The following is a 23562-nucleotide window of genomic DNA, read 5'->3' as shown; positions in this document are numbered from 1 at the left end:
AAGAACCAAGCAAAGCAAGTCTATTATCAAAAGGCTTACAATTAACCTTGCAGGTGTCTGCAGAACTGCAAAAAGCAAAATTACAGACCAACAAGTCAAAGAGACAGACAAGCACTGACCAAGCACTTACCCTTTTGCGTAAGACAACCCATAGAAACAGTATGGAAAGCATCAACAACTGACCCAGCAGATGTATCTGTTTGCAGAGGTTCACCTGCAAATAAAAATTCCACTACCACGCACCCTCTATGCCTAGAGGATTTCTCTCCCACAGTAATTATAAGCAGGGGGCAGCGGCTATGACGGAAGATGCTGCTGTCAATTTGACCTGAAGTAATACTGATTTCTTTAAATGCTGTCTACTGCTATCTTCAAAGGTATCAAGTCTAAATAAAAGGAGCTAAACAACAGAACATAAAGTGTACTGATCTGATACTAGTTACCCTGAGCATGGTCTGAAGCATCTTTTCACCTAACAGGAAACCTAAGCAGTCTTCACTTGTTTATCTGATTTTGCTGCCACATGAAGCAGTAACAGCTCCCCTTGAATTTTAACTCAGGACAGGTCAGAGCCAGTGAAATGTCCCCGAGTAGTTAGGAGATGCTAGACAAGAACTCAAAACCTGCATAGTTACAAATATGCCAAAATTAAAGATGCTCATGCTGCCTTCTGCCAACACGCGCCATTCCGTAAGCAAATAGAGGATTTGGAGACTCCCATAGTGTAAATCCTAGCTAATTTCAGAAATATTTGGTGATGCTTTCTTTTGTAAGCATATGTGATAGTTCTAAACTTACTGAGACTTTCCATATGGTGGTTCTAGCTATAAACAATCGGGGGTGGGCGTGGGGTGTCAAAGTAAATTTGGAAATAAAGGAAATGGTAATTCTGGGTTTCTCACAACAGTAAAACAGAGTATTTCATTGTACCAGAGAAACTACAGGATTTTGAACTAAAAGGCACAGACGCCAGTTTTTAGTAGCTTCTCTTCAATGCTGCCTACCTGTTAATGAGTGGACGTCGCTACAGGTCTTGCTGCTGTTTTGTGCTCCTGAGAATCACCAAAAGAAACTCTTCATGAGTCAGGCGTGGAAACCTGGCACTTCATGGGTATGAAGCTCTGGTTTTCTTTATGATTAAAGCTGCTCCCTATTGCCTTCAGACGGATCACAACCCAACACCATTATTTTTAACAGGACTGTAATGAAAACTGCAAAGTCCATTCATATGTATTTTTACCAGAATATTATCTGAATTAAAAGAAATTAATAAAGACACACCCTTTGCTCTTATGAGTAAGCAGTTACAGTAAGTGAAAGTACTAGCAGATACGCACTGCCTAGAGGACACGATTACATACTCGTTCCACCTCCAATCATGTTATATGTAAAAACAACCAGAACTTAAGACACTTTTTATTATTAAAATATTCCAGAACTCAAGGATTTTTGTATCAACATAATCGTAAGAATGTGTGGCAGCTATGCAATATGCAAGGTATAGTGCTACCTCCTCCCCCTGCCATCAAATCCCCCTCTTAGTCCTACAAACAGACTAGCTTTAACAAATCATCAATTTTGAGCTGCATTTCTGTATTCTGGTGAGTTATTTCACTGACATGGAACCTGACAAATATTAAAATATAAGTTACAGGATTAAATAAGATTTTATTGTCACATTTAACTGCTTTGTCAGAGATGTACATTTTGCAGGTTTCTGTGCAGAATAAAAATAAAAACGGTAGTTGCCATCTTGTCAATTCTGATTTCGACACACACACATCTATACCACCTGAACCACAGGTGCTTGCAGATAGCCAGCGATAACACCAGAGCAAGTTCTCTGTTAAATGGATTGCAACACTTGAAGACAAAACGCATCAAGTTAAGGATAATGAGAATAATGTAAGATAGTTAAAACAGACCACTAGATGTTTAAAGGTGGAAAAACTCGATAGAAGAGTGGCAATTTTAACATCTCATTTTTTTCCAAAGTCATTTTGCTTAATTTAGTACAGGTAAGGAGAGGCTAATGAACAGACTTTTGCCTACATATACAATACATACTGAAATTTTAGTCTTTTGTAAATCCAACATATTTAAACTTTTAAGCGACTGCTTTGTTCTTCTGGGTGTAAACCAAGTAAGTGGTTATTCAAACCTCAAAGTCATGAATGCTTAAGATGAGGTTATCTTAAAAATGTGTATTTTCTCTTTTACAGATTAGGGATAAAGTCCAATAATACATACTTCTTAGTGGCACAATTTCACATATTTTGGGCAACATTAGCATACAAGCAGTATTTAAATAAAAGTAAGTGCATCCAAACATGAAATTCTCTAAATATACCACACTTCATTTATCCCAAACGGCAATTTTCTGACAAGAGCTGTAATTCAAATTAAAATAATCATTTACACATTTCACCCAGAGGAAAAGAGGTAATAAGCCCAGGGGACTCTCCAAACAATCTTCTCCTACCCTATCCCCTATTTATTACATAAAATAACTCATCTAGAAGCGTAAATCCAATATTCAGATGCAAATAAAAATGCAAGAAGCAGTCTCTGATGTTTGTAATTTGCAGACTCCAAAGTCCAATCATGATGGAATTTACTACTTCTGTCAGTCATTTACTCCTGTATGTGCACTTTGTATTTATGCTAAAATAACAACTGAGACATTAAATGAGGCTAGTGTGGCATAAAGTCATTGTAAACCCAGTGAAACCAGAATAATTATATTTATGACATTCATTTGGATGATTTACCAGTCATCCCACCCCCCCCACACCCTTTACAGAAAAAAAAGGCAACCATCATTTTAAGTGATACACACATTCTGCTAGTAAAAAATGTTGAAACAAACCCCTTCTCTGTTAAAAGAGCATGCCGATAGAAGGTAGACCACATCTGTTCCAATCAGGCTTCTCAGAATTATCAAAATTTCTTTGCTTGCAAAGGCCAATTTGGCTTACCATAGAAAGCTATTTTGAAGGCGGCTGATATATTTATTCCCTTTCAAAAATTAAAATTCAAGGCATGATAGTGCAAGAGGTAAGTTTTGATTTGAGAACATTATTTGTAGACTAACTGTGCTTAGTTACTACATCCCAATTTATTGTCTTAAAGAAAATACGGCAACAAAAGCTACAAGATCTCTATAAATTTCATTTTGCCTAAATTTACCAGTACATCCACGAACCTCATCAGTATTAGTACAACTTGATTATCCTAATGATTCCATTATAAAACTTGCAAAATGTATCACAAGGTGAATAAACCATCTAGTGCAAGTCTTCTACATTTTGTGTGCACAGTAATCCTGTGTAGTTCATTTCCTCCAGGTTAAATCCCCAAAATCTCTCTGTAACAATTATGAAAAAACAGTGTCATGTGGATTTTTTTTTTCCCCCCTATCAAATCTGAGAAGTTTGAGTGTTCCTGGAATCACCATCAGGATGTGCTGAAGGTCGTGAATCCCTTGTCTGTGAGTATTCACTGTCAGATGACTCCGTAGGTTCAAGCAAGTTTTCATAATCACTGTCTTCTGATTCATCAACATTGTCACCAACCGCTCTTTGGGAAGATGGCATGGATGCTCCATTACCAGAATATTTCAATCCTGCATTTGTGGAAACATAACTGGAAGAACCTACTGCTTGAGGTCGAGGCATAAAAACATTGCTTTCTAGGAGACCATGACTGACAGTACTTTCTTGATTGGTTGCATTGAAATCAGAATATGGAGGGGGAGGATCAGAGACATCCGAATCTTCAAGTGTGCAGCCTTCCACAGCAAATCCAGTGTAGGACATTCGTGGAACAAACATAGGTTCCAAGTTATCTGTTGGCATTTGCCTGCTTAGAATTGCTTGCTGCATTCCTACAAAAGCAAAGAACATTGGTGTACTTAATGCTTACTTTGCAATATGCTTTACATACCCTAGTTGTAACATACCACACCCACCCAGCCCTTAGCTGGTTCTCTCTTCTTTCTTTCTGGTTGTTATTATTAAATGCTCATCCCTGGCACTGCTTTCAAACTCCAGTACTGGATCTTTTCCTCTCAGTCTCCACCACTCACCTTTGGCAATTCTGATTTTTGTATTGATGACTATATAAGACACTATCCCTAACCATCATGTCAAATCTTGCTTATTACTACATCCTACTCTTTGAGCTTGACAAAGAGTCTTCCCTAAATTTAGCAGTGCATCCATGAAACTCATCAGTATTAGCACAACTTGATTATCCTAGTGATCCCATTTCAAAACCAAAATGTGTCAGAAAGCAAATAAACTAAGTGCAAGTGTGCAATTTTTATGTGCACAGTCATCCTGTACAGTTCATTTCCTCCAGTTTAAGTCCCCTAAAAAAACAGCTACAGAAAGTTTCCATAACGTGTTGCTCTTTCCACCTCATCATTTCTCTGTATTTCTCTGTTCCTTCTCACATCAAAAAGTAGCTATGCGAGGGGTCATCGTGCCTGCTCCTCTCCACCTATGTCTTACTCGGTACTGAAAGCTTGACTCACTTTTGATCACACCATAATCAGCTTCTACCGTTGATATTACATCTTAAAAATCACACTTCTGTACTTTCTCTTACAATGCCCCTTGTGTTAGGGGACAATCTCATGAACACCAGCAAAGAAGTTACCTTGTCTTCTTCCCTCACATTATTATTTTAATAACCTTCCCTCCCAATGCCTGTGATTAGCCTAGCGGGCTGCTGAGACCACCGTGTATCATGCTCACCTTCTGCTAGCCAGAACATCTGTACTCACGTGGTATTTCATACTTAGATTGCTAACCAGCTAGCTGAGCAAAAACCATCTTTTGAATCTGTGTTTCTATATCCCTAGCACAGTGATCCACAATCAGGGCTCTCACACTAGTCTAACACTGGTAAAGTATGTTGCTCATTGTACCTGCAAGAGTCAGACACAATCACTGAAATCTGTTCCCTATGAAAAGCCATACATAATGGGTAAAGCCACGACTTCCATATTTTGACTTTTATTTAAGTAATTGTACAGTTAGACAGTTGCTATAAATAAATTTGTCCACTAAGGACAAGGTCTCTTTCCAATCCATGTGGCTTTAACAATCAAAGCAAGACCAAAAGCCACAGATATGTCTCGCCTTTAAGGATTTCACAGCATCTCCATGTTTCATAATGAATAGACAGTAACATAAGCACTATGAGGATTAAAAAAACAGCTGAAAACCTGGTTGAAGAACAATTACAATGGTTAACAGTCACATTGGAAAGACGCATCAAGATGAAGCTCCTACAGCTCTGCACCAGAACTATACTCACATTAACAACCTTAATGATGGAATTTAATCAGCACACGCTTATTAAAATTACAGATGGTACTACGCTAGTAATAGCTGCAAGTATAACAGGATATCAGAATAGGAATTTCAAAGTGATCTTAAATGAGATGATTTGGAAAATAATTTAAGGAAGACATGCACAGAAATAATGAACTGCACAAATTGCAAAATGAGGAACAGTTGCACCCTTCTGCAGAAAAGAAAAACGGGTTTGCTGTTGATTTATGTAAACTATGAATATCAACATGCATTAAGTGTGTTCAGCTGTTGAGAAACAGGTAAGTATTATTTCAGTATGTACTGTAATGGTTAAGACTACAACTGGAATACTACATCTAATTTTGAATTAGAAATAGGGAAAAAATGGAGAAACTCTAAAAAAGAAAAGGACTTATTAGAGGTCTAGATATCATGACCTACGAGGAAAGACTGAAATAACTGGAATAATTAGAGAAGACTGAGGAAACAGTTCAAGTCTTCAAATGTACATAAGAGGCTGCTGTGGAAAGGTAAAGAAGGCAGCAGCTTAAATTACAGTATGATACATTAGGCATGAGGAAAAACTTCCTTGCAGGAAGGTTTGTAAAGCACTGGGATAGACTTAAGTTTTCGACTCATTTCTAATTGGTTATTAACCTCCAAACATCTGTCAGAACTGACACCAGTATATGAAAGCTGCCTTGCAGCTAGGTGACAGACAAAATGGTACCAGCTCTACTTACTGTAACACGATTGTCCTGGTTTCATCAGGGATAGAGTTAATTTTCTTCCTAGTAGCTGGTACAGTGCTGTGTTTTGGATTTAGGGTGAGAATAATGTTGATAACACACCGATGTTTTAGTTGTTGCTAAGTGGTGCTTACACTAGTCAAGAATTTCTCAGCTTCCCATGCTCTACCGACTGAGAAGGCTGGAGGTGCACAAGAAGCCGGGAGGGGGCACAGCCAGGACAGCTGACCCCAGCTGGCCAAAGGGACATTCCATACCATGTGACGTCATGCTCAGTACATAAACTGGAGAAAGCTGGCCGGGGGGGCCGCTACTCGGGGACTGGCTGGGCATCGGTCGACGGGTGGTGAGCAATTGCATTGTGCATCACTTGCTTTGTATATTATTATTATTATTACATTATTATTGTTGTTGTTACTATTTTATTTGAATTATTAAACTGTTTTTATCTCAACCCACGAGTTTTTCCTCACTTCTACTCTTCCAATTCTCTCCCCCATCCCACTGGGGTGGAGCGGGGAGTGAGCGAGCGGCTGCGTGGTGCTCAGCTGCCAACTGACTGAGGTTAAACCACGACAACCATACATCTGGAAAAAGCAAAAATCAAGGCTGAAGAGTTCCTTTAATCAATTCAATTCAATATCTCTTCAGTAATAAAAAGAGCATATTCCCTCAAGTGGCTACATAACAGCACTCCATTTTTGGTCCACAATATGAGTACTGTCGTGGGAGATTTCCTGGCATCTGGGAAGTAGACAGCACTCACTATACCCTAGAACATGCTACTACACGTACAAAATTATGTCAGTGATCCGGCAAATAAAGTCTCAACTGACTTTTATGCTAGAGTGTTAAAGTCATAACCCGTTATCCAAAAATTTGTAAGAATAACAAGCTTCCACAAAACACTACCGCAGGAATTGCAATCAAATGCTCCCTTTTCCTCCAGCTCAGAGAATGATTAACTGGAACATTTAACTCACTAAAAACAAGGAAATTCTCCCAATATTGAGGAAGTGAGAGAACAGAAGGCCAGCTTCAGTATTTAGCTGCTCACATCTAAAAATATTGCACAGATACAAGCTGCATGTTTTATTGTTTCAGCCCTCTCACTTTATCTGCTCTGGCATAAATTTTCAGTCCAGCATTTGCATCTCACTGGTAGTATCTAGAGGCTAGCACCGACTGCTCTTCCTCCTCCTCCCCCATCTTTTGCCATATGGGCTGGGATCAGCTCCAGTCACACTAAATACCCATCCCTACTTCTTGCTAGCTTGAGTAGTAGCAGTTCCCTGGCTGTTTCATCTACAGCCAAGCAGGAAACAGCAGTGACTCATGCCACTTCCATCTTTCAAATGGTCTGTGGCTGATGCTGGATCTTTACCTTATCTTTGAGGTTCAGAGAAGGAAGAACCTGGGCTGACAGATCAAACTTTGTTCTAAAATGCTCATGTGATAACAGCACCTTGCTGCCTGGAGAAAATAAAAATACCCAGTCATAGCAGCAGAGGGGCCTATTGCACAGTTTAGGGTTAACCCATCTTTTAGTCTCAGATACAGCTTTAGATAACAAGATACACAATTAATAAAAAACATCTTGCAGCTAGAATTACAAAATTTGGTTATTTGCTTGTCATTTCAAAACATGGAAAAAGAGGCAGCGTTTGCTGAAATATGTAATTTGCCTATGAATTTTTTTTTTTTTTTTTAACATATTACTTCCCATTTGCCTATTCTCTGCTCCTACTCTCTACCTTCAGTCTTCCCTTACACACACAAATTAAATTAGATTAGCAATGTCTCCTTGGAAAGGTTCAGGCTCTTCACAAAACCCATCTACTGCTAAGCCAACGTCTCCTGAAGCCACATTCAATTTTTAGGAAAGAGGGACAGTGTGGCAACCAGCCAAGTATGCTCACACAATAGGTCTCACTGATTCAGAAAATTATGGAGCAGCAAAAAAAGATGAACATACACCTATTACTGGCTTTCCCTACCAGTCCTAAATACATACCATGAAAACTTGTACTATGTCCTGGTTTCGGCTGGGATAGAGTTAGTTTTCTTCCTAGTAGCTGGTACAGTGCTGTGTTTTGGATTTAGGGTGAGAATAATGTTGATAGCAACAACTAAATCATCAGTGTGTTAAGTGGTGCTTACACTAGTCAAGAACTTCTCAGCTTCCCATGCTCTACCGACTGAGAAGGCTGGAGGTGCACAAGAAGCTGGGAGGGGGCACAGCCAGGACAGCTGACCCCAGCTGGCCAAAGGGACATTCCATACCATGTGACGTCATGCTCAGTACATAAACTGGGGAAAGCTGGCCGGGGGGGCCGCTGCTCGGGGACTGGCTGGGCATCGGTCAGCGGGTGGTGCGCAACTGCATTGTGCATTACTTACTTTGTATATTCTTTTATTATTATTATTACTACTACTATTATTATTTTGTTTCAATTTTTAAACAGTTCTTATCTCAACCCATGAGTTTTCTCACTTTTACTTTTCTGATTCTCCCCCCCATCCCACTGCAGGGGGGAGTGAGCGAGCGGCTGTGCGGTGCTCAGTTGCCAGCTAAGGTTAAACCACGACATACTATTAATACAGAATGCAGAACCAACCCTAATAAAAACAAGGATTTTTAATGGGACTTATTTGCACCATGGAAGCAAACCGAATCAACTCAATAGTAATATAGGTCTCCAAAACACAGCAGAAGTATAATTTCTGCATTCAGAGCTTCACTAGAAAGAGAAAACTGCCATGCTTGCATTGCCTTGAATAAATCAAAGAATTACCTGATTCAGCTTCCCCCAACACACGGCAAGAAGGACAATGTTTCAGTAGCTTCATGGAATTAAAACTAATACAGACTGAAATTAATATCAGTGATGATATGGTACTTGAAATAGGTAGGCAAATTCCAACAATATTCTGCATTTAAATAGTTTCTTCCACTTTCTAGCAGGTACTCCTGAAGCTAGGAATGACTTCAGAATGGGAAGATTTAGTTCAACACTGAAAAGTGGTATTTCCATGCTAATCATGTTCACCACTAAGTCAGCAAATAATGCAAAAAATGTTGACTAAATTAGGATTCAGTAACTATGAAGTGGGAAAGGAGGACAAAAATGTAGATGGTCTCCTCCAAATCAGTGGAGAAAAACCTGATACGTCCACTAAAAGCTACAAGTTAAAAAATTATCTAGACAACACTTCAGATGTTCTACATCAACGTTCATCACTTAAGCACTCATTTTCCTTCACCCAGTTTGTCTGGTATCCAGTAATATAGCTGAACTCTAACTTAATTGGTGCTGGGCTTGTATTTGGGGATAGGGCTGAGGAGTAGGAAAGGGAATAAAGATTAAAAAAAAAAAAACAAACCCATTGATAGCTACTGGCCTGTAAACACAGTACCCTGTTTCTATGTAATATTTCAAAAGGAATCTCTCCAGTGTTTAGATTTGCTTTTTCCATTCCTGGCTTTGCTCCACTTTTCCTTTCCTACAACTGATCTTTTCCTGTGTTATTTCCAGAATTGACTTTCTTGTTCTTTCTCTACAGCTTTGTCTCTCTCCTATGTTTTAAGTTTGCTAACATTGGATGACTCCTACAGAAATATCTGCAGTACACATACTTTCACAGTACAGGTATCATTCAATGTAAAGCCATCGTATACTCTTCCCAATGTGATTTTTTTTCCTTTTGCTATGAGCTATCAAGAATACAACTCAAAATAATTCCACAAAACGTTTTGTCCTTACAGCATCCTGTTCTGAAACAAAAAAATGAAAAGGCAACTTACTTATTTCTTGTTCTTTTTCATTTTTCTTTTGTGCGATTTGCCTTTTTAACTTGTTTACATCAGCTTGAAAAGATTCAACAACACGTTCACTTTTTTCTACATCTATACATACTGCCTAGGAGAAAAACATAAGATATGCTAAGATTTTGAAAAAATACATGAAAGACTTTCATGACAACATTAATAAAGCTACTACCAGACAAGAAGCCATTAAAAGCACAAAACTAAGAGCAGGAGTTAACTACATCAGAGCATAATATTTAACCTGAAGATCGTTTTCTTTACTGGCTGTTGCCAATTCCCAACCACTGCATGATAGGAAAAGCACTTCCAAATAATTCATCATTACAGGAAGATTTGTAGTAAGATCCAAAGTTAGTTCTTCCTACTTGGTGGAAGAGACTTCACTTTTTTTTTTAAATATACTTGTTGTTAGCAGAACAATGATACTGTAATAGCATGATTTTAAAATGTAGCATAAAGGCGCATACTTTTTGCACTAGACCAAATTCGAATTGGGGTATGAAACAGTTGACCCAAGAGACAACTGTCCCAAGCTGATCTCCTAACTGATACCTCTATTAAATAAACAAGATCCATGGATTTTTCAACACAATTTCCCTATACTGGTTAGGAAATGAATGTGAAATTTTCATAGAAGGACCCGAGTTTAAAAACAGTTCTGGATAATACTGATTTTTTTTTTAATCTAAACATGTTATACTACATATTGTTTACTTCTTCAGAAATTAAGCATTAGTCATTATCATTAAACATGATCAGTTTTGAAGAGTACACAACTCTAAAAGCACTGATGAGTCTTAAACAGTAAGTCACTAGCCATTTACTGTTTCTTCTCCAAAAAGTTACTATTCATGATCTTACCTACAGAGTTGAAAAAGATTAACTATGCTTTCAGTTCTATATCTAATTTTTAGAAGTTTATAAAGTTTAAACCCTCCCCTCCCAAATAATTGGTGAATAATGCAAACACGTCTCAGCTGCTTTACCAGAAAACTTATTTCCATTCCTGTAACATTCTCTGTGAAACAGTCACTTTAAAGATAAAAGTTCCTCAAGTTAGCTAACACCTAAGTTACTTTTAAGCTCTGTAAACAATGTACAGCAGCATGATTTATATGGCGAAATACAACGAAGTCACAGTTTTAACAGGTAGGAAGACAACTCCCTGATGATGTTATATTTTCCATTTTTCCAGACACTAATTTGAACAACAGCAAGAGTGCGAAAGGATGTATGCGCTCTTGTAAAAACAGCGTTAAAGAATAATACCATTAGCTAATGGGATAGATCTCTGAAAATAAATTTTCATGCCTCCTGAAGCTGGTGTGAAAGCTGTCTGCCTTCTCGTTGTGAGTTACCCACCATACAAGGCAGGTTAGAAATAGCAACTTCCACCAAGAAACAGTAGTTCTCCTGTGCAAGCAGGGTCAGGGGATGGTTGGAGCGATTACTGCCTTGTTCTCCGCTATACGTGCCAACCAGCAAAGCTAAGCTGGAGCAGAGACACAAATCCCTTCAGGGCAGATGTAAGGGCGAAGCTGGGAAATAAGCTGTGACTACAGCACAATTAGCAGATGTGTGTGCTCCTGAGGCAGCACAGCTACGCTGCTCTTCACATAGGACAAGCTGTGAATTGACAAGCTTACATTTAGTAGATTTGACACTCAAGGCACTTTCAGATGCTTTGCCACATTTGAAGCAGGATCCACTTATGCTCTACACAAAAAACATTCACAAGTTTTACCTAACAGATGGAGCTCTTTGCTGCACGCTACATACCAAGATCCAGGAGTCATTTTTAAACTCACACAGGCAAGCCTTTAAACCTGTGCAAATCCCTACAGCCTTCAGCAAGGCTTTTCTTCAATGCATACTCTTAAAAATAGCTAACGTCTCCCAGAAATCACTAAGCATTAAAACATTCTTACTTGCAAAAGAGCAAGAATTGATGATATTTGTATCAACCACTTTTACAGCAGCCTCTGCAAATGCACACATTAAATAGAAACTGACATTTCATTATTTAAGTCAGACTTATTTTCCTACAGTTCATGATAAATTGTTTATGAGCTCTAAAAATCTCCATCTCCTCCGCTCCTGGTTTAACCAAAGGACAAACAAAAGATGCCACATACATACTGACCAATATTAAGTAAAGGAAGTTACCTGTACTTTTTCCTGAAGTGCATTATAAACCTGATATATAGCCCTGATGTCCTTCATCACTCCATCTTTGTCAAAAAAATCAGTACTAAAAAAAAAAAGGCAGAAATTATTAGTTAGAAAAGACAACACAAGTTTCTAGCTCATGCTGTCTTTGAATTGCTGTTAAGCAGTCTATCACTATATTTCTAACATGCATTTTATTTTATATTGCTAAAAAACATAACATACTCAAGAACCAAAATTTGGGCAGCAGCATATTCAATACCAAAATTCCTTCTGGAACAACAGAGTCCCATTTCAATGAGATTAAACTTGTGCAGAAATCTTTAAGCTTGTATAATTTCATTGTTAACAGTCAGAAGAGCTACTTTGCATTTACAGCATTTAATTAAAATGACTTGATTACTACAAGACTTCAACACTTCCAAGTTGAAGTTCAAGTTTTAAATCAAGCTTGCACACAGAATTCCTTGGCGGGGTGGATGGAAATCAAGTAAGAAACTTCCAGCCAGAAGGCCCACAGCACCGACTGGCCATACCAACTCTGCTCTTCTGATTAGTGCACCAAGTCCCCTTTGTTCTTCTAAAAGATTCAATTCTTAGCAGGAAAAAAAGCGCACTACGAACTGACCATTCTCCTCCAGAACTAGTTTTTTCCTGCTTGAAATGCATATTTGTAGTATTCTTTGGAAGGTACAGAACGTAGAGCTTGATGACTGTACTTCAATTGCAAAGGAAAAATCCTTACCCGTGTTCCTTAATAACTTTGGCATAATTCTGAGAAGTATTTGGCACTGAAGAAACTTTGTATTCCTGTTGACTAGTGTTGCCTAGATTAGGAATAGTAAGTGACACCCTTTGATTATACCTGTAGAGAAAGTTTAGAAAGACTTCTTAATTCATATTCAAAAGATTAATTACAATAGCCTTGATACTATCCCGTCTCTCTGATGATCACAACTCATCTAATTTTAAAGCTTCTGTATTAGGTTTATTATAAAAGGCACTAAATATTAGAAGTTGTGTTCAAAATAAACGCATTATCAAAAACTCCCTGGAGATGGACCTACCTCCATACCTCTTAGAACCTTTTAATTGTGCATTCAAACTACCACAGATACAAGAAGGGTGAAGCTACATTCAGGTCTATTATAAGAAACATGGTACTGACATCTGATTTCTCTTAAAATATTTTTTTTTGTTGTCTGAAGATTTAAAGACTGAAAAGAACTTTTGCTCACCCCAAAACTTTAATTTATAAATTACTTGCACAGAAAAAGAAAACTGTCATCACTAACAATTGCACACCAAGATGTCATTTGACAAACACAAAGCCTTCTTTACGTGTAATTGTACAAACTTCAAAATAGTTTAGAGTATAAAGAATAGCAATAAGAAGCAGAACAAAAAATGAGGATTGGTTCATATACAGAGATTGCATACCTTCTGTTTGGTCTAAAAAGCACATATTCTAAAGCATGTGTTGAGTTATTTGCAGTGGAAATGAAGCTGAAGAGAAGGAAGACAAGATCAGGCACTCCAAGAATGTGTGTCAGCTGTTTATGAATGATGTGCTCTCTATATGACATTTGCTGCTGAGTGTTCCTCCTAAATCTGTACCATCCAATAACGTTCTGTAATCAAGGTACATCAGAAAAACACAAAGTATTAACTGATAGATACAGACTTACCTTCTTACAATAAAGTTGCTAAAACTGCGGTATCATGTGAATAACCCAATAGCTTTATTACAACAAAAGCAGACTGAATTACTAGAGGCTTGCACTTATTAAATAACCTGAAATAAGTGACATCCTGTTACAACACGACTATTAATTGCTCAACTTTATTGTGCTACAAACACCTGTGTGTCCTCAGTAGCATTCAAGATCCCACTTCCAATATACTTCAATTGTTTAATTTTAGCAACAAACCTTGGAGCATCTTCAAATTATTAGACTTGAGCTGTTTTCAAACACAGCAGATGTGGGTTTTCTTCAGCCTAAATATTTCAACTGCCTATTCACTTGTATTGATTTGTAAGACACTTCAAGTGCTTCACAAACATATTTGCAAATTCATGTCTGTTCATGAGGCATACGGGACTAATCTGCAATAACATTATCTCATTGTGTATTGAATTGTGAAAGATTCGTATGCACATCAGATAAGACCCATTCTAATTCAATGATTATTTTGAATACAACATGCATTAAACTCCTTTACTTCATATAAACTAACATTTAATTTAGGAGATTAAAGAAAAAGGACACATCATTAACAATTTGATTTAGGAAGAGTCCCAGGAATATGCATCACTACATGATAGTGCCTTAAGACTGCATGTATATAGTCAGTGGAATAGAGCAGAGTCTACATATTAAACAATATGACTCCCGTGTTAAATAAAAAAAATTGGAAGCATTAGTTTTAAGTTTTTATAGTAAATCCGTACAATTACTTAGTCTGAATGTAATAAAATGCGCTTAGTTTGCTAACAAAAGAGAATACAAGACTGTCTTGGTTCCCAGACAGCAGTATTTCTTTCTTTTTTGACATTATGACAATTAGAGTCATTAGATCTGTGGTGCTTTAGTCACATGACACTTGCAAGTTTTAATTTCTCCAGTTTTGCCTGCTTTCTCACCACAGTAATGGTGAGCACAGTCTTGCCAGAGTCTCCCTGCAAGGTAGGTCGTAACAAAATAAAATTCAACTTAAAACTAGCGAGACACAAACATTCTTTTAACTATGTTTTTTGCCTTGTCTCCTGAAGGGGAACTTAATATGCTCTGTAGTGTTCTAGAGTAGAGTTATGGGGTTACAGAATTCAGGATCTGAGACTGGAAACTCACACCATCACCAGCATAAAGATGTACATGTCTGCATGTATAAATATACATGCAAAGCACCAATGTACTCAGCATAAATACATTAGTATATACAGAGGAGTTTATTCTGAGAGCATTTGCTGGAAGAAACAGACAAGAAAAAAAGCATTACAATCATCAGTGTTGCAGAAGCTGCACAGATTTAGGACTTGCTTCCCTAAAGATCCCTCCTCAGTGTAAGCCTTGTCTGCAAGCTAAAGTCCACAGTTCAGGTGGGTAAGGTGAACACAAAGTAAAGACTGCAAATTCAATTAGCAATTGAGCAACTGTCATCACACACTTTGCATAATGATGATCAATTCACACAGTAGGCATTCTTACTTGGAGTAGTGAAAGCTACACTTGAGTCACCTATAGAGGACAAAAATCCCAGAAACCCAACAGGTCATGCCTTGACAGTTAGCTCTGCTACTAATGAAATGCAACCAGCAGCGCTAAAAGCAGCTGGAACGACATTGGTTTGCTGCCGCTTTGTAAAAACGAGTCAAACAGGAAAAAAGGTCTTGTTTTAACCACCCCTACCTTGTACTAGCTCTGGCACTAACCAGACCTCGTGAGCCAAATTCATGTACTTGTGATGCTTTCCCGCTAGGTCTAACATGGTCCACAGTTGCCACAAATTGAACCATGCAAGTCAGTCATCCGTCTTTTTGCCAGAGCAAGCTGACTGGTGGATTCACTTCACTACATAAGGAACCACACCTTCAGCTCTGCTCTTTGATGTTATCAGCTCATGAGAACTTCCAAATCATTTGATAGTTAGAAAGATAGCGCACTACAAGTATAGAACGAGATGAAACATTGAAAAAAGGTTTAACTCTTCTCCAAAGAACTACTAAAATTTAATCTTCTTAATACTAGTTGTGCTACTAACAACATATGCGTGACAAAGCTATGACAACATCTGACATAACTGATAGAACAGTGTTTCCAGTTTAAAACTGACAGTGCAAAAATTGCAATTACAAGGCTATATCATTACAAATCTTTTAAATGAACTCTTTAGAACAGATTTTCAGATCAGCTACATTTTTGTTGGTTTCAGCAGCAGAGTACACAATCGTTATGCTACATGTTTAGCTCAGAAATTTGAGTCAGTTAATACTAGCCCTTCATTTTTGGAGACCTAAACTTAAATCCTTTGCATTTCTTCAGAGAATTTAGACAGTGCCCCACATTTAACCTAAATACCACAAATCCACCAACTTCTGTACAGGATAATCTCTGGGTCAAAACAAACCATCAGATTTGTGAACGAAAATTTCTTCTTGTTAACTGCCTTTGTTTGTTTGTTTTCCAAAACCGCTCTGTCTAATTATAGGCTCTAATGACTAGAACAGGACAAAAAAGATAGAAAACTTACTTTTCTTCGGTCTTTAAGAATCCTGTCCAAACTCTCCTCATTAACCTTGCCTGCATAGTCATAAAAGCTTGAACCAAAAAGGAAGAGAGAAAGGTAGGTACACAGTTTACACACATGCACATTATACATAAAGTAAGTAATTTATACTTTGAGTGTTCTTCAAATAGATGGCATTCTATACATTACAAAGCAACTTCTGTAGTTTTACCTTTATCAACATAGGTCAGTATTCACATCACCTACTTAAGATATCCAGCTCGGGTGCTACATAGAGCACAGTTAGAAGCCTAGGTTGACTGCACAGCTAATAGACAGATGCAGTTGCTCACAGAGGAAGATGCAGAGCATTTAAATTAGATGCATAAGACTAGCTGGTGTGAAAACTCTAACCCCTTTTAAACCACTAGTAATGAAATACAAGGTGCCTGTAATTATTAGTTTTAAAATGCTTTCATTGCACACATTAGTTCGATGCCTAGTATTTCACTGCCAGCCCCTACAACAAGGGGTACGTACATAAATGCACTGTGTAATTTTATTTTGACCAGCATTCTGTAAAACCCTGCTTCAATAATAAGAGGCCTACCTGCCAAAGAAGAAAGGAAAGCAGGGCCATTTTACATGCAACTACAAATCAATTTCTTGAGCTCCAGTCCTGCAATTAGACTCACATGATTGGACCCTTGAAGCCAAAACAGTTATACTGAGGTTAGCAAGAATCCAAAGTATCATGGTCTTTCCATATGGCTCTGCTTACAGAACTGAGGCCCAAACCCTGACGAGTTGTTATTTTGAGGACAAACAGATTTAAGAATTTATAAATCTGTTTACACAGACAGGTTTATAAATTCAAGTAGATCACACTTCATGATAAAAGGAAAAACATTTTAAAATAGATTCCTCCTTGACTTACCTGCCAAGTCCTTAGTCTCTTTCAAGAGCTGATATCACTAACACATAAAGCAGTGCAGGAGAACACTCTGTTTTAGAGGTCTATGATCTCAACTCTTGTGTGTGTGGGTAAAAAAAACACAACAGAAAATCCTGAGCTCAGTACTTGGCTGGTAAATAAGGGTGGAAATAAAATTTATTTCAAGATGCAAGTTATTGTGAATATTAAGACTACAGCCAATTACTAATTTGAGATACTACATAATATTTGCATAATCTTTTCAATTAATGTTCACAATATTTATACATTCTTGTAAGTAGCGGATATCCAATTCTCTCTCTTTTTATGCTTAATAAGAATAATTTTCTTATGGGATGAGCAACTAGTATGTAACGAAACACCTTCATTTGAAATCCTTTTAAAATCCTTGCTTCTTATTCAGTTCCCACGCGTTGGTAAAAGCACTGGAACCAAGCCTGTCATACTCAACACCAGCAGTGTCAGCTTACAAGAATACAGAGCGGATGCGTGATAGGCTACCTCAGACTGGCTTCACTTAAGTCAAAAGGATAAGGTAGAATGCCCCAAAAATCAGCATCTGCTACAACTAACGGAACAGAGAAACCAACAGCATGCTCTGGTACTGATAAAGGCTATATGAGAGTTTCCCCTCTGCTCTGAAGTAAATAAATTCATCAGTTTTCTTGTGCAGAAAGCATGCAGTGAAATACAGACTTCTTCCCCTTACTCCATCAGCTCAGTTACTAACAACCAATTTCTTGACTGGGGAAAAGCAGTAAATGTGATCAGTTTTGATATGCACTGCACAAAGCATCACTAGGAATCAGAAAGAGGATACTAGACACTGGGATATTATCTTGATGTGTAGAGTATCTAGCACTTAAATCACAGGGTTAAGAGTACCCTCTCTGTAATTATCAGATAGCAAATGATAGACTGCAGCTTTTCTCTCTAATGTAACTAATGTCAATCATAATATCTAAGATACTGTGTTTCCATGATTGGCTAGAAATCTCTAAATAAAGACAAGAGGAGATTAATTGGGAATTCCTTCTAAAAATAATTTCTAGACAGCAATTTAGAAGCCATCACTGTATAACAAGTGAAGACTATAGAGAAAAGCTACATATACATAGATGGAAGCTGCTAAATAGAATATATTAGACCTATATTTAATTTAAATTCTGGAGTACAGGAGATCAGAAGGCAAAAAAACTAGTAAGCGGAAAGTTTCAGAATAATTAGTTGGTGCAAGTCAGTACAACTAACTACAAAACAACTTGTTAACCCAGCAAGTTACTAAGGTTAGGGCACACAAGGTGTCCTGTGACCCACCAGGTCCAAGCAGAGCTAACCTAAGTGCAATAATTTAAACTGGTTTTGACATTCATCCTAACTATCAGAGCGTTATGATTTGATCTGACTGCTATCCCACCTCCGCTAACTACATGAGGTGGAAATTCAAAGAGACAGAGAAATAAGCCTGTACTAGCTACCTCAGCACACTTTCTAACCTAATATTTTATATTAAGGTAAGTGCTACTAATACTGTAAACTCATACTTTCATTGTCATGGCTGGTGCCATTTACACGTATTCCTTTAATATCATCAGATGAGCAAACAATGCAAACATCGGTAGGTACATTTGAAATGCTAATATTTCAGTGAGCTACCTATTTTTATATTCTGCAGCCAACACAGGAAGACAACAGAAAATGCTTACCTAAAAAGTTTTGAACAAGGCTCATGGTTATGGATTTCTGCAACAACAAACAAACAAGAAAGAGACATATGTCCAACTGCTTAAGGTGAAGAGAAATTACAGTGGCATATCTTGCATGAACTTTCCACATCACAGTTACAGAGCAAATAAACATTTGTGTTAGACCACACACTGCCCTTAATGTCTCAACAACACTTGATGACACAGCACCATACCCAGAAAACTAGCTTCTCTTTCTAATCTGCCATTTTACAGAGGAAAATATTTTAACAATAAGACATACACTTGCTCAGACACATAGATGTATCTGAGCCTCAGATACAGACTTTTGATACTATTTTATGGTTGTAACCTCCTCACAACCTCCTCCTCCTTTTTGATACACCTTTCCACAACAGTTTACTTGCATTCATATACAGCATTTAATACAGCAGCAATGAATTAAAAAAAGGGATGGGGAAGGGAATCACTGAAATGTTATACATTGGAGTATTTAACCAGGCAAGGCAAAGAGAATCTATGATGAGAAAAGGGGTTAAATGCCACTCCCAAACGGTTAGCTGCAATTTATCATTCTGTTATATGAAGTATTAAAAAGTCACAGCAGTATTTTTTTTCATTGAAGGGGTTGTAATAAATGTTAAGATGCTTATTTAAGCAGCAAAGGTTGTAACATGTCAGCAATCTCAGAGAAGAGCAAGAAAAGAGCAAAAATCCAATCCACATCATCTCTAACACCAAGCATGACTTACTTTTCTGCAGCATTTAGTACTACTTTAAAGTTCTCCTCTACTCCAACTTTTTACCAAATACAGCTTACCATTTATTCATATTATTACACCTCGATCACATAACTTTTGTCTGAAACTATTTGCTCAGACTGAATAGGACTTACATAGCAATAATATTTCAAGCTCCTATATTAGAACCCTGCTGGAGAGTTTAGCAATGACTTTGTTTAGACTCTTCCTTCCTGAAAAGTGACTCACCGCCTGCTGTTCTGAAAGTCACAGGCTGCTCATGATTGCAATCTCAGCAGAGTCAGAACCAGATCACAATTCCCAAGAACAACAGACTACACACATTAGCATCTCAGCATATTTAGCCACTATCAAAACAAGTCCCTGAACATCCATGGCAGGCATACTGCCTGAGAAACCGTACACTTTCACTGGCAAGAACTCCTCGTGATGCTGCTGTTACAGTTTCTGACTTTCTTTATTTGGAATTGTTTAAAAGTGTATCAACCCTGTATTTTCACACTGGCATACAGGAATCTGTGGAAGTAATTTACTAAACAAAGCCAGTAAGTTTAATTATTCCAGTTTAGACCAATTCCTTCCAGCAAATATATTGATTACAACTACTGAGAATACATACTTGATTCTCATGTTATTACATTGCTACATAGACCTTGTCTTTTGAAAAACAGGAAGTAACAAGCCTACTGCTTAGAACACATGAAGCAGCCATCATTCTAGAGTTTTATACATTGACTTATTGTATCTCTATATGTAGTATATGTACTATATACACACACATATATACTCAAACACCACCACTAAGCTTTGAGACAGCAGACACATAAGAACGTTAAAACTCATCTGTGACAACAGTGCCACAAAACTGTCAGTCTCAGTTCATGAGCTGAACTGGGACTTCAAGAGTTAATGTTGATAAATAAATATTGAAGTACAAATTTGGTAAACAAAAAAAATATCCTTGGGGCAGGTAATTTCCCTTTTCAGAAAATAACCGTAACCAGGAACGTGGCAAAAGAGTTATCTAAAAAGGGAATAATTTTTAACACCACAAACACTTGGTTTATGAAACCACACTGAGGCTGCAGTTGGTGACATTACTGTATTACACTGTCAACAGTAACTAAGATCAGTTACCACTGAATAGTCATGTCTAGTTTTGTCTGAACAGACATAGCTATCAGCTGCCCTCCTTTATACAATACTTTGATAGTGATTATATACACACACACAAAATCCTATGCCTTTATTTTTTTGTAATTTAGCTCAATTAATTAATTGTAATTAATTGACACTTCACACAGATGACTTATCACCCATGTTTCCTTAGGAATAACTGGAACAGGAAACTACTTAACCTTCTGGATTCTTATATGCACAACCATCACTACTTTAAGGTGGCAAGTATCTTGAGATGTAACATAACATAGTACACACTCTCACAGATCATTAGTTCTGTATCAGAGTAACATTTGAGAGTCAATCACAAGATGTTTGTGTATTAGCTAAGCTTTATGCAGACCCTGCTATGTTATCTAGAATCAGATCCACAAAGCCAGTTATGCACACATTCGGGTTTTTAAAGAAGGTTTAGATGTATTTTAACATCGGGTTATATATACATAAACAAAAAAAGCATTTTCTTTCAGAGGTTTCCTATTTTCTATAAACCATAGAGCTAAAAACATGCAACAGCTTCTCACTCACGTATAAAAATATCTACTTCAACCAACAACACTTAACAGCAAGACCTTAGATCTTCTTTCACTTTTCATAGCAACAACAAATCATTGTACAGTCCTTGTGCTTATCAATAAAGTAAATTGTTTCACAGATATTCCTCGGCAAATCGTGCTGTGACAGTTTATGATGTCATCAACTACCAGCCATCCGTGCAGCCAAACCTTCTACTGGATATTTGCCCCCTTTTCAGTATTAGTAAATCAAGCAATGCATTTATTTTACTTTGAGCGCATGCTTGTATTTAGGCAACCATATCAAGCAGGAAACTCCCTGCAGGACCAAAAGCCAAATAAATAATTTGTCCATCATGAAAAGCAGACAAATGTCTCCAATGAATGATCTTTTTTCCAGAAAAGGAGATGCATAAAAACCCCATATCTAGCAAAGGACTGTTTCCTTTCCTCACATCTCAACTACAAACACACAAATACTGTAGCAAATGCGATTCTGAAAGACTGGAACATCTTGTGCTGGTCTCACAAGTGACTTCTTACTGAACTGTCGTACTGAAAATTGAAAAACTGAACAGTGCTTCTTTCAGAATTTCTCAAAGTTCTATTACTTACCAATCACTTGTAGAAATTCAGTGTTGCTGATCTGTGAATCACTAATGCTAAAGGTCTCTTCTTGTCTCACCTCTCCTAGCAGAAATCCTTCCTACAATTTCAAGGGAGAAAAAAAAGACTAAAAATAGGAAAAAACCCACTATACAATCATTTATTGTAACTTTCTTAGCATTAAACAGAAGAATTGAAAAAAAAATTTAGGTTGAAAGACATATCTGAGCTGCAGTAGGTATAACCTGTCCTTAGGTTTACCGAGACTGATCTTCTGATTTACCAACATCCTGTCACAACACTAGAGGAACAGGTTGTCCAAAAATAATATTTTACTGAAAGCTTCCGTAAGTAACGCACAACTTATATAAGGCAAACACAGATTACATAAAAAAGCAGTCCCAGCTACACAGGCACGGGGTGGATGAGGAGGAGGCCTGAGCATGGTGCACCGCACCGCTGCTGCTCTGTTCCTTCAAAGCTAAGGGGAAGCGGAGTTTACATCTGCAGAAGCTTACTCAAATTTACATACAGAGATTGGGCTGGACCTCGAACAACACCAGGGATCATAAAACTTAGGAGGTAACTTTAAGTCATCTTTTATTCTCCACCCCCGCCCAAAATGAGGAAGGAGAATAAGCGGGAATCAGGTGCTTTTGGCATAAGCACTGAAATGGCAGTGCACCGTTTCCTGCTGCGGAGATAAGGGAGCAAGCTCAGACTAGAATTTTGTCAAGAGAACAGAGGGATTTAGAAACACCCCGGTTCTGCACTGTAACCAGGGCTAGTTACCGGTGCTGGAAAGCCAGCGCTACTGCAACACGCACGCAAACACTCGCAGCTTTTACACACGCGCTTTCTGCCTACAGCCGATTTCCTGCATGCCGTGGGAGCCCCGCACCCGCGGGGTGCAGCCCCCGGCGCCCCACGTCCATCCCAGCGATGCCCCAGACGCGCGGGGCGGCCGACGGCCCCGCCAGCAGGGAGACCCGGCGGGTCTGCAAGTCACCCTCCCACCCCCTCCCAAACCGCGACCGGGCGGCACCCCGCGGCCCGGCGGCCCCCGCAGCCACCTCTGCCGGCGAGGGGCACCTCTACGTCGCCGGCAGAAGCCAAGCGGGGCCGCTACCCCCAGCCGGGGCCCGACCGGCGGCGGCGCGGGCCGGCAGCACCGCTGCGGCGGCCCGGCCCGACCGCTGCTCGGGGAAGGGAGGCGAGCCCCGGAGCCCGAGAGACGCCGCGCCGCGCCGAAAGGCGGCAGCCCCGGGCACCTACGTGGTCGGCGCTGCTGTTGGCGCTGTAGTAGCAGACGGAACTGAACGTGTAGCCCGAGATGGAAGCCGCCATGATGAAGACCACCGCCGCCGCCGCCGAGCCCACAAGTCACCGCGCGCGCGCTCGCGGCCAGCCCTCTTCCGGCAGCGGCGCGGGGTCTCCCGGGAAGTGTAGTCCCTCCCGCACACGGGACCGGGCCGGGTTGCTCCCCCTCGGGAGGGGCACAGGCGCCGTCCCGGGCTGGTCAGGGGGCCGAGGCCCAGCTCC

At 38.9% G+C, this 23562-nt stretch overlaps 1 protein-coding gene across 1 annotated transcript; it reads right to left on the bottom strand.

The window, feature by feature from the left end:
• Window positions 1–1400: 1400 nt before the first annotated feature.
• On the bottom strand, window positions 1401–23396 carry ABRAXAS2 (abraxas 2, BRISC complex subunit). The gene is made up of 9 exons (XM_076339205.1): window positions 23296–23396; window positions 22030–22120; window positions 18960–18996; window positions 16323–16389; window positions 13512–13702; window positions 12817–12936; window positions 12069–12153; window positions 9879–9993; window positions 1401–3886 (listed from the first exon to the last, which is right to left on the bottom strand). Exons 1-9 carry the CDS (start codon window positions 23365–23367, stop codon window positions 3420–3422), a joined length of 1245 nt encoding a protein of 414 aa, XP_076195320.1. The 5' UTR covers window positions 23368–23396; the 3' UTR covers window positions 1401–3419.
• Between the last annotated feature and the right edge of the window lie 166 nt (window positions 23397–23562).

The sequence above is a fragment of the Aptenodytes patagonicus genome, chromosome 5, assembly GCF_965638725.1.
Source record: "Aptenodytes patagonicus chromosome 5, bAptPat1.pri.cur, whole genome shotgun sequence".
In the NCBI taxonomy this organism is placed as follows: Eukaryota; Metazoa; Chordata; class Aves; order Sphenisciformes; family Spheniscidae; genus Aptenodytes; species Aptenodytes patagonicus.
The sequence above is the reverse complement of the archived record's forward strand: the minus strand, read 5'-3'. Positions and strand labels throughout refer to the sequence as shown.

Coding starts and splice junctions, on each gene's coding strand:
- ABRAXAS2 (XM_076339205.1), bottom strand. CDS start 23,367: ATGGCGGCTTCCATCTCGGGCTACACGTTCAGTTCCGTCTGCTACTAC. Junction 16,390..18,959: donor CCTTGTTCAAAACTTTTTAG/GTAAGCATTTTC, acceptor TTTTGGTTCAAG/CTTTTATGACTATGCAGGCA. Junction 12,154..12,816: donor AAAGTTATTAAGGAACACGG/GTAAGGATTTTT, acceptor TTTTTTTTTTAG/TACTGATTTTTTTGACAAAG.